The sequence below is a fragment of the Leiobunum rupestre genome, chromosome 6, assembly GCF_980474605.1.
Source record: "Leiobunum rupestre chromosome 6, qqLeiRupe1.1.hap1, whole genome shotgun sequence".
Classification (NCBI taxonomy): domain Eukaryota; kingdom Metazoa; phylum Arthropoda; class Arachnida; order Opiliones; family Sclerosomatidae; genus Leiobunum; species Leiobunum rupestre.
This window is the reverse complement of record NC_143389.1, coordinates 16868939-16889640: the sequence shown is the minus strand read 5'-3', so window position 1 is coordinate 16889640 and position 20702 is coordinate 16868939. Positions and strand designations below refer to the sequence as shown.

The 20702-nt window shown below is 35.3% G+C and overlaps 1 protein-coding gene across 3 annotated transcripts in view; it reads left to right on the top strand.

Moving 5' to 3' along the window:
- The window catches only part of LOC149939563 (protein phosphatase 1 regulatory subunit 21), a 74240-nt gene that overhangs the window by 36806 nt on the left and 16732 nt on the right, over positions 1-20702 (top strand). For all 3 annotated transcript variants that reach the window (XM_090180074.1, XM_090180073.1, XM_090180072.1), the window contains 7 exons: positions 9960-10124; positions 10283-10341; positions 15901-15995; positions 18388-18593; positions 20162-20263; positions 20337-20425; positions 20483-20619. In XM_090180074.1, the coding sequence (XP_090036200.1) occupies positions 9960-10124; positions 10283-10341; positions 15901-15995; positions 18388-18593; positions 20162-20263; positions 20337-20425; positions 20483-20619 (853 nt within the window). The remainder of the gene's footprint in view (positions 1-9959; positions 10125-10282; positions 10342-15900; positions 15996-18387; positions 18594-20161; positions 20264-20336; positions 20426-20482; positions 20620-20702) is intronic.

Here is a 20702-nt window from a genome sequence, read left to right as displayed (position 1 = left end):
CACTGCAGTAATTCAATGTTACCTGCAGGAACTTGATATTTATTTACGCCCAGCTTATCTTCATCAAAAGTGACATGCTTGGTTTCTATCACTTTCCCTTCCTTCGGATACCATATCCTATAGCCTCGAGTATACACGGCATATCCTACTAGGACCCCCAATTTGGCACGATTCTGAAATTTGTTTCTCCTTCGTTGAGCCGGTATATGAACAAATGCTAGGCTACCAATGCGTTTGAGGTGTTTGGCACTTGGCTTATGACGCATCCAATATTCAAGTGGTACTTTGTCTAACTGTGCCTTTCGTAATCGATTTCGTAAATAAGCTGCCGTTTGAATTAATTCACCCCATAGATTTGTATGTAATTTAGCATCTTCCATCATCGTTCGGACAATATTCAACAGTGTACGATTAGTTCTCTCAGCAACCCCATTCATGGTGGGAGAATAAACATATGTACTCTCATGCTTAATGCCTTCTTTATTACAGATGTTTTCAAAATACTGAGAACAATATTCAATACTGTTGTCTGTACGTACAGATTTAAGTTTTCTTCCTGTTTGTCTCTACAGATGCTTTGTACCTCATGAAGCAATCTATGGCCTCACTTTTCTTGCTCATGGTAAATACAGTTGTCAATTGACTTTTGTCATCAATAAAGGTAATGAAATACTTGGCTCCCCCTGGAGTAGTAACTGGTGATGGCCCCCAAACATCCGAATGTACCAAATCAAGTAGTTCAGCACTTCTTATTCCGGCAGTCTTCTTATACGGTTGTCTCGTACTCTTGGACAACTTGCAAGGAAGGCACGTGTCAAGCTTTGCCTCTAATGGACTCAATCCATTTAGCATTTCATGAGTGGCCATATATTTTAAGTCTGCTTCATTCACATGACCCATTCTCCGGTGCCATAATTCAATGCCGCTTAATTTGACATTGTGTGGACTTATAGAATTATATGACGATATTTGAGGACTTCCCTCTGTGGATTCCTGTTGAACTTTCACATTAATATTGTAAAAATTATCTTTCGTTAACTTTGCTTCAAATGCTAAGTCACCATCAGGAAAAAATGTCTTGAACTTTGAATCTTGGAATGACCCAGAGTAACGAGCTTCATCCATTAATCGTACCGAAAGAAGGTTTCGTCCCATGCCAGGTGTGTCTGTTATTGTCCTCCAGATCTCAACATTCTATCCTTTCAAGAACTGAACTTGCACCTTACTTCAATTACTGACTCCGTAAAAAATGAAATTATAATTATAAGAGACTTTAATTGTAATCTCCTTGCCCATCGCAAAACAAGTAATACCAAAGCCCTCTGCTCTACCATGACTACTCTAAAGCAATTAATTGTGATATTACTCGGCCATCCTCTGGTATTTTGATTGACCACATCTATGTCAGTCACCCCCTACGAATTATCGATAGTGGTGTCATTGCCCACGGAGCTTCTGATCATCACCTTATCTACTGTGTCAGGAAAATACACTTGCATAACAACTCGAAATCCCTATGCTGGAACTTTCAAGCGGCTATTAGCAACATTCTTGATAAACATGCACCTATTAGATCTATCCGCATACATATAGGACTTCCTCCATGGATTGATGACACAGCCAAACAACTTATGTACCTACGTAACCATCACAGTCATAGGATTAAACCAAATAGCGACAACACTTATATTCAAATGTACAAAAACCTTCGAAATGCAGTGACTACACACTTACGTAACTCAAAGAAGTCTTTCTTTAAGAAAAAACTCACGGAAAATAAAGGTAATATCTCTGGAACCTGGAATTGTTTGCGACAGTATGTTAAAAACAAACCAAATACCCTCCTTACTGTAATCACTGATCACAATGGAACCTCTTATCATGACACCGTGAATATTGCCAATGCCTTAAACACCCATTTTACTGAAGCTGCCGAAAAATGTCTAAATGAACATCTACCAGCTAATTTTAATCGCGTCTCTATCAGATCGACTACTACGCGTAATCTCTTGACAGAAAGATTCTCTTTTTCTGAAATATACCTGCCTTCAATGGTAAAGCTATTAAAACGTATTTACTCAAAGAAGGCCTCTGGCCCTGACCTGATTCCACCTAAAATCCTAAAGGCAAACGGCCCTGTCCTTGCACCATACTTACAAACCATTATAAATCACTCTTTCTCTACTTCTACTTACCCTGAAGAATGGAAATGTGGACGTGTTATCCCTATCTACAAGAGCAGGGACCCCACTAATCCAGACAACTACCGACCAATTACAATCGCACCTTGTGCTTCTATGACCCTGGAATGGGCTGCGCATGACCAGCTAATACCGTACCTAACTACAAACAAATACCTGTACAAATACCAATCCGGCTTTCGACCTGGCCACTCCACAATCACTTGTGCCGCCTTTCTACTAGAAACCATAATCTCTAGGCTATCCTACGGACACATAGTTGGTGTGGTATTCATAGACCTCCGGAAAGCGTTCGACACTGTCGATCATTCAATCCTATTAAAAGACCTTAAACTATTGGACTTCGCTGATGACGCTCTCTCATGGGTCAATACGTATCTCAGAGGCAGAACGCAAAAGGTTGATATCGGCAACCACTCATCTACAAGCCTACCTACCAGGTATGGAGTACCTCAGGGAAGTATCCTGGGCCCCCTCCTTTTCTCAATTTATATCAACGAAGCCCATCTTGCAATCACCGAGGAGGGTCTCCTCATGTTATATGCTGATGACCAGGCAATGCTCTCCTCCAGCCCCAACCCACAGAATCTTATCGCTATTCTATACCCTCAACCTGCAAAACTATCTACTCCAGCGGAAGCAGGTCTTAAATCATTCAAAAACTTTTTTCATGCTATTTCACAAAAAAACAACCAAAGGCTTAGAAAATTATGACACTCTTCCTAACTCAAAAATGCAGCGTGTGAAATCATTTAAATATCTTGGACTGGAACTTGATGAAAATCTGACATGGGGTCAGCACATCATCAATACGTATGAAAAAGTTAATAAACGATCCTGGATCATCAGATCTCTTCGACCAAATCTTGATACTCTTACACTCACGATGCTTTACAACTCAATTATACAGCCCCTACTCGACTACGGGGATATTCTCTACGGTGCGGCAACTGCTACAAAACTTGACAAACTTCAAACTCAACAAAATGCTATCTGTAAGTCCATTCTTAGTCAACCAAGGCGTTCCTCTGCTACCACTGCTCGTAACAGTATATCAGTTCTCCCTCTCAAACTGCGACGAGACAACCACATGGCAATCTTTATGCACCTCGTTACAATTGCTCGAACTCCTGACTATATTACCGAACTCTTTCGAATACCTGCTTCACTTCATACCCACTACACAAGAGGATGTCAGAACACCTTCCATGTTGAAAGTCTAGAGACTAACCTACGTACACTATCGATCAAATGCAGAGGCACTATTACTAATACTCGTGAATTCAAGAATTCCATCCACGAAAACGGTGTTAACTAATTAATTTAATTTTTAATCCGCATACAATGTAGGACTTAATTAATTTATTGTTTTAATTATGTCTTGTTACCTACAGGCTTTGTATACCGAGACCCCCTTGAAAATCAGCTTTGCTGAAAGGGATATCCCTTAATAAAGACCATATTATTATTATTATTATTATTATTATTGTATCTATGCCTCCAACCCCGCTAGAATTACATCAAGTGGTGTAGTATCCTTCGGTGCCTCAGACCATGACATGATTTACGTCACCAGAAAAAAGAAATGCCCTCGGACTACCGAAGGATGAATATAGACAAGTTTATAGGATCTTTAACCAAAACTCTAAGTAATTTCCAAATGGTCAACATTGACCATGGAGTAGGGCAATTAGAAACAATCATCCTTAAACACCTGGACACGTATGCACCCATTATCCACAAACGTAAGTCGATCACTACATCCCCTTGGATCACCAACGATATTAAACACCTGATGCACACCCGCGACATGATTAAAAGGAAGTCGCATAAAAACCCCGTCTTGACAAGGCTATACCGCGGCCTGCGAAATAGAGTTACTAGTTTAATCAAAGCTGAAAAAACTAACTATTTTAAGAAACAACAAAATGGTTAGTGTAACACGAGAAATATGTGGAAAGTACTGAGAACGCTTATAAAACCAAAAACCAACTCACTAACTGCCCTAGAAGTCAATGGCGTCCTAATAAATAATCCATCGGACATCCCATCCTGCCTAAATGAGTACTTCACTAATCGTCAAGCACCCAATCTATTAGGGTGTCATCAAGATCCACTGGCATTAACTGAGACCAGCAACTCTAAATTCTATTTCCAGGAGGTAAGCACCAAAACAGTGTTCAATCACTTAAAATCACTTCCCAACAGTCAGGCCACAGGCACCGACGGACTTCCAGTGTCAATTATTATAGCTCCAGTCCTGACCCACAATAACGACATATTCTACCACATGCAATCCGGCTTTCTCCCAGACCATTCTACAATGACATGTACCCTGAATTTACATGAGCGCATCATACAGCAACTCGAAGCTGACAAATATGTCGTAGTATCATTCCTCGACATGTCCAAAGCATTTGATAGTGTCAAACACAACACTTTAATTGAAATATTAAAGAGGATTGGTCTAGAAAATGCATCACTGGATTGGTTTATCTCCTATCTTAGTGAACGAACGCAAGTAGTATCAGTCAATGGGAACACCTCTAAACCACTATTGGTCAAAACCGGAGTTCCCCAGGGTAGTGTGCTCGGACCGCTTCTCTTTAACCTATACACTAGTGATAACCACAAAGCCTTAATTACATCAAAGCTAATTGAATACGCTGACGATAGCACTCTGCTCAATTCAGATAAAAACCTAGATAATGCAATAGGTAATCTTGAGAATGATATCCTCATGTTGCGTAATGTATTACTTTCTAAAGGATTACACCTCAACATCAAAAAATCTGCTTTGTGATCTTCTCACCAAATTAGGCCAAAAAACAAATAGCATCAATTATAACGGAGCTGCCGAAAATGGAAATTCAGAGGGTTAGTACATTTAAATACCTGGGTCTAATCTTTGATGATGAGCTTAAATGGTCTTGCCACATTGACTATACATTCACCAAAGTAAAACAAAAGTTCTGGCTATTTAAACCATATATATCAAGCCTCAACCGAGAAACCCTCTGTATCTTGTATAATGCCTTGGTGCAATCAATGTTTGACTATGGTGATATATTTTACAACGCCGCACCCAAAACAAATCTGAAGAAACTGTAATAAACTCTCCTTACCGTTTACTGCAACTTCTGGAGAGATTACACGTCTTATATTTATTTGTTTAGGGAAGATGCTTTGATAGTTATATATCATAGTTTATTGGTTCATACTCTTACGGCTGCCACGGAGCTATTCTTCATCACGACTTTTATCTTCGGCTACGTTTCTGCTAGTCTCCTTTATCTAGCTAGGGGGCTCCTATATATACGGGAATAGTCTTGCGCCAAGCCAAGTGCTTTCTTCGTCACTCTAAACTAGCGGCCCCTACAAAACTACAAACCTTGCAAAATAATGGAGCCAGAGCTATACTACATATACCCCCAAGATCTTCTGCATCAGAAGCAAGAAAGGAGCTAAGTTGGATGAGCTTACAGCAAAGAGCGAACTACCACACCTTACTACTAATGTACAAAATCCATAACAAAAAATGCCCCAGATATGCCTTAGAAATATTCAACTCGTCCCTCAATCAAAACCATAAGTACGTCACAAGAAACACTAATATTAACTTTAATACTCAGAGTTACCTTAATTCATTTAGTAATAAAAGCATAAGAGTAAACGGTATAAGGTTATGGAACTCACTAGAAGCAGTGCTAAAAAGTCAGAACTCTTTTAATATTTAAAAAAAAGACCTATAAAATTATATAATTGAAAATTGGTGACAAAATTGTAGTATTTTATCCTTTCTTTGGTTTTGAATTTTAGATTTAATTTAAATTAATAACGCGGACTCCTATGTAAACCAGTTTCTAACTGATAGGAATATCCTGAAATAGCCGTTTCAGGGTGAAGTGCACTACATAAGTATATGTATTTGTACCCCGCTGCTCCGCCTTAAGCACTACAGCGGCCACCAAAACAACCAGCCCCGGACAAAAGTGCGCTTTGCGAAACAACGTTCGGCCAGTGAGACAGCCATTTTGACCGCCTCACATATAGCAAACAAACGCCCTCACTACAGCGGCCTCATCGAATTTTATATTAATTTTGGTTGCGCCTGATAGACCTTATCACGTAGATGACGAGGGTATTTTTTATTTTGGCCGCAAATGATTATTTAATTGTTTAACTTAATTTTTTTAATTTTAAAAGTTTATCATTTTCATTGAATTTTATATTAATTTTGGTTGCGCCTGATAGACCTTGTCACGTAGATGCCGATGGTATTTTTTATTTTGGCCGCAAATGAGTATTTAATTGTTTAATTTAATTTTTTTAATTTTAAAAATTTCTCATTTTCATTGAATTTTATATTAATTTTGGTTGCGCCTGATAGACCTTGTCACGTAGATGCCGAGGGTAATTTTTATTTTGGCCGCAAATGATTATTTAATTTTTTAATGTAATTTTAAATTTCTAATTTTTGGGCATTTTCACGTGTTTCGTTGTACTTATTTCCGTCGTGTGTTCGCCGACACCACAGTTTCTGTGTCCTAATGAATTCCAGGTGATATTACATTTTTCATAAAATCAATTACAGTTTTTGTCCATTTTCTCGGTGTTTTGTATTTTTGGGCCACAAAGTGATATTCCCGTACGTTATCAAATCTATTACAGTTTTTGTTCATTTTCTAGGTGTTTTCTATTTTTGGGCCACTTTTTTCTGGTTGAGATTAAAAATATATACTTGATGCGTAAGGCTTGGTACTGTCCTCTAGGTCGCGTTATAGATGGCCCATCGCTTTTTTTAGTATGGGGTTGGGGAGGCGCTGCGCGGCCCTAGCGCTTGAGCGAAGCGGGTGCGCGGCGCCGTCAGGCCCCAATACGGGGAATCTCAAAGTGCGTCAGGCGCCAATACGGGGAGTTTAGTATTAGAAAAACGTTACTAAACTCCTAAAATGACGCCTTTTTTAAAAGTTAAGATGATTAAAAAATTATCATTTGCGGCCGCAAAAAAATTGGTTTAGTAATCTACGCGTCAAGTGCTACATTCTCCGCCACAAAAAAAATAAAAAAACACGGTAATTACTAAATTTTTAAAATTAAGTTAATTAATTTAATTATAATTTGCGGCCCAAAAAATAGTTTCGTAATCTACGCGTCAAGTGCTACATTCTCCACCACAAAAAATACAAAAAAACGGTAATTCCCTAAAATTACAAAATTTTTAAAATTAAGTTAATTTAATTATCATTTGCGGCCCAAAAAAAATTGTTTCGTAATCTACGCGTCAAGTGCTACATTCTCCACGAAATTACATGAGGCCGCTGTAGTGCAATTTTGCCAACGCCATCCTAGGCCTAAGTCAGAAGACCCAAAACATTTTAAGATTACCATCACAACAAAACATAAAGCAGCTCCTTAAATTTGATAGCCAGAAGGCTGTCTGGAATACTAGAGGTTATATTCCCTCCAAATGTTTAAACTGATAAATTCAAAATAAGTTCAAATAAACTAAACTAATAAATAATTTAAAAAAGACTGAACACTAATTCTTCCAATATATCCAAAACCATTTGTTGACAGTTAGAAATTAAAAAAATGTATGAATCTAGTGAAACTTTAATGTACAGGGTGTCCACTCAAAATGAACGAGGGTGAATATCTCAAAATCTGTTTTAGGTACGAATTTGAAATTTTCAGGTCGCATAGAGCGTGTAGGGGGAATACCTACTATGAAAATGTCGATGACCTTGAACCATGTCTTAGAACAATGCGTATCACCACATTCTCGTCAAAGTAGCTTTGAACCATGTCTTCAAGGACATTCGAAAATGACCTTGAGAAATAACTTATAATATTATTATTATTATTATTATTATTGAGTGGAGTGGCAAGCCAAAACACTTCGACCTAAGGTCCATTGTGCATCCCCAAACTGGGCGACTTAAGTAAGTCCTATTGCTGACACAAAGCTTAAAATCTGCCTGGCCGTGATGTTAGAGACCCCAATGCTCAAATCTCTGGGCTGCATAGTAATTGCAGCTACAGAGTACCCAGTGAGGCAGTTTCCTCCTCAGCTAGACAAGCTCTGCAAATCGGGTCATCACTGACCCCAATGAGAGTTAAATGTCTGTTCAGATGGCAGTGGCCTGTAAGTAGGCCAATAACAATCCTAATACTAGCCCTAGAGAGCGAGAGTAATTCTCTGGCTCTCTCCCTAGAAGGGCCAAGAGTAAACTCTTTGGCCTGCCTTTGACCCTCAATCTCAGGCCATTGTCTGAGTTGACAATCTGACCTAAACTTGGAGATCAGGCCGCGTACAAGTCCCCGGGAGATGGGGAGAGCAGGTTCTGGTCCAATGAACCCAGCCCTTGCACCCTCCTTGGCCAAGGCGTCGGCCCTTTCGTTCCCAAGATGCCCCTTATGCCCAGGTACCCAACAAAGTTGAACTTTATTGTGCAACCCAAGAGCACAGAGGAAATCTAAGCAGCTAAGAACCAGTTTAGAAAGAATACTACGGCTAGGGGAAGTTGACCTCAAAAGGTTTACTAAATTGAAATTTAGTAACCATCATATCAGAACCCATTGTCATAGTCGGCATCTGATTGGAAATATCTCGATAAAGCTTGGTGTGGCTATGCTCCCAATTATTAGCTTTCCACCAGCCATTTTGGTTAAGCCTATAGGCACCTAAAAAGGCAGCTTCCTCAATAAAAAGGTGGAGAGGAAGCATATTCAGGAGAATTTCCAGAGAAGCTAACTGTACTTCTAGTTCTCCAAAATAACATTTTTCCCTTCTTGACTATATTGTCAAGGTGTGGCTTCCATGTTAGCTTGCTATCCAGGATGACCCCGAGGTACTTCACCTCGGTGCTCTCCACTAGGTCCTTTCCAAATACCCTCGAACATGCCTTTTATCCTTTTACGAGTAAAAGGAACCATGACAGTTTTATTAGGATTAACCATGAGGTTGACCTCCCTGCACCAGATCTCAACTGATGCTAGAGCCCTCCTCATTACGTCCTTCACTGTTACCGGGAATTTCCCAGTAATGATGATAGCAATATCATAAGCGTAACCGAAACAGCGGCATCCTCCCCTGTTCAACCTCCGAACAAGCTCATCGACCACCAGGCACCAAAGAAGGGGAGAGAACACTTTCCCCCCCCTGTGGGCAACCACGACTGGTGGAGACCATAAGGGAGTCACCCAGCAAGGAGGATGTCACTTTCTGGTCGGTTAACATAGATTTGATCCAAAGGCATAATGTGTCATTGATACCAAATCTTTTCGCAGCCTTAAGTATAACTGCGCTTGAGACATTATCAAAGGCTCCCTCAATATCCAGAAAAACTGCTATATTATAAATAACTTATAATAATGTAACACGACTGGTTTTCAAGTTATTAGCGCTTTCTTTCAATTTTCCCTTTTACGACCTTTGTGATTTTAGTAACAATTTTCTCGACTACCTATTGGCCTAACCCGACCGGGTCAAAGCTAGTTAGACCTAAAACGTGACAGGGAATACTTTTCTAACTGGAACCAACTTTCTAACACTCGAGATAATTTTTGGATGACCTTGAAGATATGGTTCAAGGTCATCGACATTTTCATAGTAGGTGTTCCCCCTACACATTATGTGACCTGGAAATTTCCAATTCGTAAATAAAACCGATTTTCAGATACTCGCCCTGGTTCATTTTTTAGTGGACACCCTGTATATGCAAATCATTTAACTTGAAAGTGATTTATTATCAGGTTTACAATACTGAACTTGAACAAAAAAAATTAGTCGAAGATCTGTCTGAAGAGCTGTTGCAGCTCAAAGCTGAAGCAATTCAACAGGAAGCAAAGTATAGTGAGAACGTCAATGCTAAAGATCTAGCGATCCAAAAACTTACCGAAGATCGTGCCAAAATTGAAGTAAGTTATGTATTTTTGTTCTGGAACTTTTCCAAGCTACTATTTTCTAATGACTTTTAATACATTCGGAAGTTAGATAAACCAAAGTATATGAACTTATTTCCCCTATTTTTCATCGTAGAATTACTTGTTATTCAATTTAAGTATTTTTTATTCAGATTCGATTAAGAAATCTTGAAAAGGAACTATTTGACAGTAGAGAACAAGAATCAATTTGGTAGGTATTGTTCAAGATTTTGTTTCACCATCTGTTTAGTTAAGTGTATGAGCTAATAATTGTCTTTCACTTTGCGTATCAATAGTGAGAGCGCATGGTGATAAATTGTTCGGAATTGGTATACAGCTCTGAAAATTTATATACACATGCTTAGAACTATACTCTCGACTACTTAAATTTTATTTTTCAAAAAAACCTACTGGAAAAAGTTTTTAAGCAAACAACCCACTTGTTCCGAGGACGTGCGCATCTTTGTTTGTGAGTGTTTTTCAAATTACGTATTCTAAGTTGCACCACATCTTCACAACTTAACGAATAAGAAATTGTTGGGACAAAAACGAGGCCAAGTAGAGGTTAGAACACGTTTAGTAAATAAGTTAAAAGTTATATACATTATTTACAGAAGACTAAACGAACTAAGCTAAGAGGCATCATTTCAAAAACTAGTTACCTCGCCATTCCAATAACAATCTCTCTGATAAGCACTTGTCTGCCAGACCAGACAACAAAAAACCCTTCCACAAAATAAGGTCACATGGCCCACCCAAAAAACAAATCTTATCTTATCTTATCATGTGTCATCTGATAAACATTAACCGAACAAAACCTAAACTCTTTAATCAAAGACAAATTAATATTATACTCAACAGAAATGGTTAATCGTGTGTAGCTCAGGTGGTAAAGTTTTAAATTTTTTATGGTGATGCGTGTCATAGTACTACGTAAAGCCTGATATGGAACCACATCGAGATATGTTTTTTACTTGACGTTTTTTGCGATTTTACCTTTTTCTCCATAGGGAAAAATAATAAATCGTGCATAACGTCGGGGGGAAAGTTATAATTTTTTTACGGTGATGGTCATAGTACTTCTTAAATCTGATATGGAACCGCATCGAGATTTTTTTTTACTTGACGTTTTTAACGATTTAACCTTTTTCTCTATAGGGAAAAATGGTAAATCAAGTGTGGCTTAGGTGGTAAAGGTGGTAAAGTTATGAATTTATACGTGTCATAGTACTACTTACAACCACGTCAAGATATTTATTTATTTAAATAAAAAAGTCAAGTAAAAAAATATCTAGATGTGGTTCCATATCAGGTTTTAAGAAGTACTATGACAGGTGTAACTGTAAAAAAATTAATAACTTTACCAAAAAGGTAAAATTGTAAAAAATGTCAATTCCCTTACCAAAAAAAAATGGTCTAGGAAATACTTTAAGTTGGTATTTGAGACAAATACCAACTTAAAACCAATTAAATACCTACTTAAAACCAACTTACAAATATGTAATTTTCTGACCACTAAAAACCAACTAAATACCAACTTAAAGAAAAAGGCATTTTCCCACCAACTTAACTAGTTTACTGAAATATGCTGACCACTTAAAACCAACTTAATATCAACCTATTATGTGAATACCAACTAAATACCAACTAAAAACCAACTTATTTTTTGGTAAGGGATGTAAAAAAATATATCTATATGGTTCCGTATCAGGTTTTAAGTATTACTATGACATGTATCACCGTAAAAAAAATCATAACTTTACCACCTTTACCACCCCTTACCAAAAAATAAGTTGGTTTTTAGTTGGCTTTTAGTTGGTTTACACATTTTAGTTGATATTAAGTTGGTTTTAAGTAGGCTCAAGTTGCCAGCATATTTCAAGAAACTAGTTAAAGGGGTAATAAGTTGGTTTTAAGTAGGTTTTAAGTAGGCTGGAAAATTCTTATTTTTTCTAAATTGGTAATTAGTTGGTTTTAAGTTGGCTTTAAGTTTGTGCTTGTATCGCGAGAAGGTTTAAAATGTTTTGACGAATATTTTTCTACTAAATAACTACGCTCGTCCAAATATGCAAAGAACGTATTTATATTTCTAAGAGCTTACGAGGGTACTTTGTAACGATCCGTCCAAGGGTCGCTCTTTAACAGAATATTTCAGGCACATTTCATGCTTGTGACTAGTGTTGTTCCAGCAGAGGCGTAGCGAGAGAAAATGGCGCCCGGGGTATTTAGCCGCTTTTGCGCCCCCCTTAATATATAGTTTTAAAGGGAGTATGTATATGTATATTTTAGTAGTTGTTAAGTGGTTTAAAGGCCTAGGTTTGCTTCTGTCAGTCCGCCTTTATATTGACTTGCCTGCAGTGCAAATACCCTGGTGGTAGGCCACCCACTAAACATGTTGTTGTCTTTACTAAGTAAGTTTCAAGTTGGCTTTAAGTTGTCTTTATTAAGTAAGTTTTAAGTTGGTTTTAAGTAGTCTTTATTAAGCAAGTTTCAAGTTGGTTTTAAGTTGCCTCCATTAAGCAAAATCAGAGTTGGTTTTAAGTCTACTTCTAGTTGGTTTTAAGTAGGTTTTAAGTAGGTTTTAAGTTGGTATTTGTCTCAAATACCAACTTAAAACCAAGTTTAAATATTTTTTAGCCAACTTATTTTTTGGTAAGGGAATTTTTGTCACTTTTTGTGATGGTTATACATGTTCATGTGATATGCTTTCTTATTTAGTTTTTACATGATTAGGGCCATTTTGCATGTCTGTCATTTTTTTTCTATAGTAAACTTACTGTCACCAAAGAAAGCTAGATTTTCACTTAATAGCTTTCTATCTACTACAGAGAGCCTCCCTCTACTCTTTTTAGATATTGCATGCACCTGGTAGTAAGTTTGTATCTAAAATTTATGCCTGTTGTTAAATAAGCTTTTAAATTTTATAATGATTCACTACTTGATTTGAACCTTTATGGAATCAGAGCTAAAAATAAGAAGTATTTTGCCTAACCTGCTCGATAAATTGACAACAATTCACTTGTTGTCATTACGTTAAAAATTTATTTGATTTGAGATTGCCAAATTGTTTGAGTAAGTGCCAAAGATTAGAAACAAATTCAGAATGAAAAATTAGATCCCTTACCAAAAAATAAGTTGATATTAAGTTGGTTTTAAGTGGTCAGCATATTTCAGTAAACTAGTTAAGTTGGTAATAAGTTGGTTTTAAGTTGGTGGGAAAATGCCTTTTTCTTTAAGTTGGTATTTAGTGGGTTTTAAGTGGTCTTTATTAAGTAACATTTTAAGTAAGTTTTTAGTTGGTTTTAAGTTGTTTTTAAGCAGGTTTTTAGTTGGTATTTGTCTCAAATACAAACTTAAAAGCAACTGAAATAGTTCTTAGACCACTTATTTTTTGGTAAGGGTTGTCTGTTAAGCTAATTGTGTCTTGCGTACTGACATACCCAAAGATAATAATACATTTATAAATGAAATCAAACTGTAAGGAAAAAAGCATCAATGAAAATTCCAACAAGAAAATGCAAAATATTTAAAAAAAAGGGGGGGAAACACGGGTCAAAGGTATCTACAAATACAATTAGAAAATAAACAAAAATTACGAATCCTGGAAATGAGTACCAAAGTGGGCAACAAGTAAAATTTCCTATTCAGAATAATAAGGCTGGGATATTATACCCTTACCAAAAAATAAGTTGGTTTTTAGTTGGCTTTTAGTTGGTTTACACATTTTAGTTGATATTAAGTTGGTTTTAAGTAGGCTCAAGTTGCCAGCATATTTCAAGAAACTAGTTAAAGGGGTAATAAGTTGGTTTTAAGTAGGTTTTAAGTAGGCTGGAAAATTCTTATTTTTTCTAAGTTGGTAATTAGTTGGTTTTAAGTGGTCGGAAAATTTCATATTATTTTTAAGTTGGTTTTAAGTTGGTTTTAAGTTGGCTTTAAGTTTGTGCTTGTATCGCGAGAAGGTTTAAAATGTTTTGACGAATATTTTTCTACTAAATAACTACGCTCGTCCAAATATGCAAAGAACGTATTTATATTTCTAAGAACCTACGAGGGTACTTTGTAACGATCCGTCCAAGGGTCGCTCTTTAACAGAATATTTCAGGCACATTTCATGCTTTTGACTAGTGTTGTTCCAGCAGAGGCGTAGCGAGAGAAAATGGCGCCCGAGGTATTTAGCCGCTTTTGCGCCCCCCTTAATATATAGTTTTAAAGGGAGTATGTATATGTATATTTTAGTAGTTGTTAAGTGGTTTAAAGGCCTAGGTTTGCTTCTGTCAGTCCGCCTTTATATTGACTTGCCTGCAGTGCAAATACCCTGGTGGTAGGCCACCCACTAAACATGTTGTTGTCTTTACTAAGTAAGTTTCAAGTTGGCTTTAAGTTGTCTTTATTAAGTAAGTTTTAAGTAAGTTTTAAGTTGGTTTTAAGTAGTCTTTATTAAGCAAGTTTCAAGTTGGTTTTAAGTTGGTTTTAAGTTGCCTCCATTAAGCAAAATCAGAGTTGGTTTTAAGTCTACTTCTAGTTGGTTTTAAGTAGGTTTTAAGTAGGTTTTAAGTAGGTTTTAAGTAGGTATTTGTCTCAAATACCAACTTAAAACCTACTTAAAACCAAGTTTAAATATTTTTTAGCCAACTTATTTTTTGGTAAGGGACCCGAGCTACATGCAATTAAACATTTTTTATTTGTAAAGTTGGGAAATGCCGCGCAATTTAGAATATATATTTTAAAAACACATTTCATACGAAGATGTGGGCGTCCTAAGCCACAAGCTTATAAACTTTTTTCCAGTAGGTTTTTCTTTAAAATAAAAATTAGGTAGTCGAGAGTATAGTTAGAGGAATGTGTACATCAATTTTCAGATCTGTATGTTAATTCCGAACAATTCGGGTATTTTTTTGTAATCATGTGCTCTCACTACAAGGTTTTGTAGAAAACTATGATGTAAAAGGAATAAAATCTTTGCCTAATTTTTTGTCAAAAAGTATTGGAAATTTAATTTGGATTCATTAGATAATTATGAACTATAGTGGTTATAAGTGGCAGTGCTGGCAACAATCCTCAGTAGATATTCAGAATTTACTAGGTATTTTCTGAATGAATTGTTGGAAATCCCAAATACTTACAAGGAGACGACCCGAGGTGATAATCACCGATTTTGTTCAAACTCGGGTATAATGTACACCTCCATGTAACTTGAAAAACCTGCATGGGAAAAGTTGCGATGGGCTTTCGTTTTGCCATGGCAACCGAAAACGTTTTTGACATCGTGATTTGGAATTTTTCCCATTGAAAATAACAATTGACCAAACTGCACTTAAACTTGATTAAATTAAATTTTTAAAATCAATTTAAATGTTTTTTAACGTTTTTGAAATTTTTAATTTTTTTCATTTCTTTAAAGGTTTCACAGGGGGGGGGGACCCTTAAAATCCTTCAGATTCCCATGTTATTTTCAATGGGAAATATTCCAAATCATGATGTCAAAAACGTTTTCGGTTGCCATGGCAAAACAAAAGCCCTTAGCAACTTTTTCCTTGCAGGTTTTTTAAGGTACATGGAGGTGTACACTATACCTGAGTTTGAACAAAATCGGTGATTATCACCTCGGGTTGTCTCCTTGTTAGTGCACTTTTTTAACCACTAAACCATAAATGAGTGAATAATTAAAAATTTTATGTATTACTTTTGGTTGCCTTATACTTTTTATTCTTTTTTTGTTTAAAGTTTTTCATTTGTGTACTTGTTTAATGTTCTTTATTTGTTTTCACAGTAGGGAAGATTTAGAAAAAGTAGAAACAGAGCTTGGGAAGAAGCTATCATCCGCACTTTTTATTTTACAAGAAAGACTTCCTTTTGTTGATTCAAGTAAATGATTTTCTCTTTATTATATTGAAATCTGAACACAGTTATACCCTGACTTGAATCATTCTTCGGTGTAGATAAAGAAGTATATATCCTTGTATCTACAAATATAAAATATTTGTTTAATTTTCCTATAAATTTTATTTTATCTATAATCATATATTTTTATAATGTAGGTATGCTATGCATAAGGGTGTATAAACGATACCCCTGTAATAAAATATCAGATTACTTTAAATATTGTAGAACTATAACATGGTTGAAGGTGCTTTTTCTGTTAATAGAAAACATAAATTTCATATAGGCAACTTTTCCTAAATAAATATTATTCGGATTGGAAAATGTGAATGTCCGATGGTGTTTCAATCTTGACTTCCAAGTTCAACGAAAACTTAAACATTTTTCAGAAAAAATAAATATCCATGACTGAATTTTGAACGTACCTAAAAGTATTAATATCATAAATTTTTAATTTACCCTTCTTTAGGTAGTTTTCTTAAATTTGTTGCTTGAACTTACAAGGAGACTACCCGAGGTGTAAATCATCGATTTTGTTTAAATTCAGGGATTAATTAGACCTTCATGTAACTTAAAAAACCCCAAAGGGAAAAAATGCGATGGGCTTTAGTTTTACCATGGCAACCGAAAATGTTTTTGACAACTAAAATATTATGTTTCTCTATGTAAATTAACATGGTAAAATCAAAGATTCTAAGGGTGTCCCCCCTTATGAAATTATTCAAAAAAAATTTAAACAAAGGTGGTTAAATTTGGGTAAATATCCAATTTTGGGTAAATATCAAATTTTGGGTCAATGTCTTATTTTGGGCCAATGTCTAAATTGGTTTCTATATAAATACATTCAAATATTTCATTTAAATTAAAAATTATCTTAAACAATATTGTTTAACTTTCATTTTACACGTACTTAATAAAGCTTTTCGAATTAAATTTACATAATTAACCTGCTCGAATTTTATTCAATTTAAAAACTTGATAAAATATCATCCAATTCACAGTAGCTGATAAAATTTCAACCAATTCACAGTAGCTGGTAAAATTTTATCCAATTTACAGTGCCTGATAAATCTAAACAAATAAAGATATTAGATATGAATTCACCCAATTTACAGTACCTTATCAATCTACCCAAATTCAGACATTTTATATCAATTTTATCAATTTACCTGAATTTACCCATTTAAATTTAGATCAACCAGAATAACCCTTAAGACTAATTTTTACTAATTTGGTAAATTCCAAAAAAATTGGTCGATTTATCGTGGAATGACCCCAAATTTAGAAGTTTACCAAAATTTAGATATTTACCCAAAATTGTAAATTTACCCAAAATTGTAAATTTACCCAAAATTGTAAATTTACCCAAAATTGGACATTTACCCAAAATTGGACATTTACCCAAAATTGGACATTTACCCAAAATTGGACATTTACCCAAAATTGGACATTTACCCACAATTGGACATTTACCCACAATTGGACATTTACCCACAATTGGACATTTACCCAAAATTGGACATTTACCCAAAATTGGATATTTACCCAAAATTGGATATTTACCCAAAATTGGATATTTACCCAAAATTGGATATTTACCCAAAATTGGATATTTACCCAAAATTGGATATTTACCCAAAATTGGATATTTACCCAAAATTAGATATTTACCCAAATTTAACCACCTTTGTTTATGAATAATTTCATAAGGGGGGAGAGAGGGACCCTTAGAATCTTTGATTTTGCCATGTTAATTTACATAGGGAAATATAATAATTTAGTTGTCAAAAACATTTTTGGTTGCCATGGTAAAACTAAAGACCATCGCATTTTTTCCCTTTTGGGTTTTTTAAGTTACATGAAGGTTTACTTAATCCCTGAATTTAAACAAAATCGATGAGTTACACCTCGGGTAGTCTCCTTGTTAGTTTAATCAGCTAGGCCATTTAAGGCCCAAGTCATCTAGGGACTTTTATTGCCTTTAATTTAGGTGGCCGGGTTAGATTACGTAGGAGGGTGGTGACAAGACCCTCATGCCACGTGAGCCAACAGCTCCCTACACAACCGTTAACGACTAGCAGTTTTTATGGAAAGGGAAAACCATAGAACTTGTGGACAAAACATGGATTAAACATTAAAGGATGTTGCACGGGCTAGCTTCCTAAGGCAAAGTCCTTGTTAGCTAGGTGTTATTTTTTGTTTTTCTTCTATCCAGGGGCACCGGATATGAGTTTTTAGCGCCACCTGTAATTTTTTGAAACTTTTATACAGTGATTTTTAGAATTTGTTTGCTATGTTTTTGATAACATTATTTATTTAAAAGCATGTGGGTTTGTTTGCTAATTTTACATGGGTTTAAATGCAAGTCAATTTTTAGGAAATATGAATTTAATGAATCTTGAGTGTCCAGTCTTTGCAATGCAATATTGGAGAGATGTCATTAGCTGTTTATCCTTATTTGGTTCAAATCTTGTTGAGTTTCTTCGAAAACTTTCTGATTTGCACATGTATATGGAGCAGCAAATAGAAAACTTTATTAATTGTGGACTTTCATCAAATACAGAGTCTAATGTTCTAAAAAAAGTAAGTTTTTTATCATTCTAATATATAATGACAGGAAGGAAACTATATAGGTATACACTTGGAATGTCTAAGGAAGATTTTTACGGCCGTGATGAAGCTAGTAGAAACGGGCGTGTCTTAAAGCGGGAAAACTCACGAGAAAAACTCTTGCGCCTCGCTACACTAATTCGTTGAAAACTCGTCATTAAGCCTAGTCATGGTTATTATATTATTAGCTTACCTGATTATCTCTTTTATAACCATACAAATACCTGAAATTAGGTATCAATACACTTCTTTCACGAAGAACATTATAATTACTTTAAAATATTAAGTACGATAACAAATTGAGGTTTTTAGATCCATTGTTTTATAAGTCTATTTTGAGCGGGAAGACCGCCTATTTCCCTTACCAAAAAATAAGTTGGTTTTTAGTTGGTATTTAGTTGGTTTTAAGTTGGTTTTTAGTTGGTATTTAGTAGGTTTTCACATTTAAGTTGGTTTTAAGTTGGTTTTAAGTAGGTTCAAGTTGCCAGCATATTTTAATAAACTATTTAAAGAGGTAATAAGTTGTTTTTAAGTTGGCTGGAAAATACTCATTTTTTAAAGTTGGTTTTTAGTGGTTAGATAATTTCTTATAATTTTTAAGTAGGTTATAAGTTGGCTTTAAGTGGTCTTTATTAAGAGGTCTTTTTAAGTAAGTTTTAAGTTGGTTTTAAGTGGTCTTTATTAAGAATGCTTTTAGTTGGTTTTAAGTTGGTGTAAAGTGGTTTTTAAGTAGGTTTTTAGTTGGTATTTAGTTGGCATTTGTTCCAAATATCAACTTAAAACCAACTTAAAAAGTTACAAGACCACTTATTTTTTGGTAAGGGTTGTTTCCATGACGACGCATTCTTTTCGCGTCAACCTCAAGCCAATGAATTAGAAATGTCGTGTTTACATCTTACACTTGACGTAGTTAAGCCCCGCCTTTTTCTCGGTGCGCTTTCGTATCACCGTCCCAATGAAACCTTAGACATTCCAAGTGTATACCTCTATAGTTTCCTGATAATGATAATGTACCCCATTCCCCTATTCTGCAACTGCTTATCATTCCCATGTAATTTAATGTCAAAAATGATTTTTTTTGGCGAAAGAACTTTCCCAAAATGATAACCATAGCTAAAGGTATTACATATCCTACTTTATGCATTTTTTTTTATACTTTAGACGATACTGAACGTTTCGGGGTCAAAATTTTTTTGCGGAAATAAAAATTCGCGGAGATATGAAACTGATTGCAGCCTTCGCGTTACACCATATTACTTCAGCTCAGTTAAATTTACCAGCCTCTACCCTGATTTAAAAAAAAATAGTAATCAGCTAGGCTAATACCCAAGGCACCAAGCGACTTTTGAAGAGGAGTATTCAACCCACTGCCCAATCAGAACCTGAAATTGATGGGACGTGTAACCTGAATATATTCCAGCAGTTTATTTAACAGCTCATAAATGTGTTTGAAGTTTCCTTTATCATTTTTCTTAGTGTTTGAACCCTTTTGGAATTTATGGAACTTATATTTAATTAATAATTTATGTTTAATTTTGTAGTTTGTAGAACATTTACATGAACATCCAACATATTTGAAGGCAATTGAAGAATCTTTCATGAATTTTCACTCAAAACGACAAAATAATTCGACCTTACTTTGGGTAAGTTGTATTAATTTTAATACATGATTGTAGTATCATCAAATTAACACTAATGAAGACAATTTTTTTACAGTCTAATGCGTTCACAAGTTCAATTTTTGTGAATAGTGTGTCTAAATATGTGTCCTATCTTCAGAAGCTTTTACCATATATTACATTCTGGTAAGGTGTAAAAATTTAAGTTCATTATAAATTATAATTCTATCAATCATTTTATAGTTTGCAGATGAAATATAAGATGTCAGAGACTGTTCCGAGATTAGCAGCTTCATTTTATTCACTCGATAATTTAGTTTTTAAAGTTGTTCGAGCCTTTAGCAGAATTGAAAGGTGGATGATTGTTTTAAGCAGATATGGTAAGTTTTTATATGGAACTTTTTTATTAGTATTGATTTATAGTAGCTAGTAATTAACTGTAACATTGGGAATTGCTACTTTT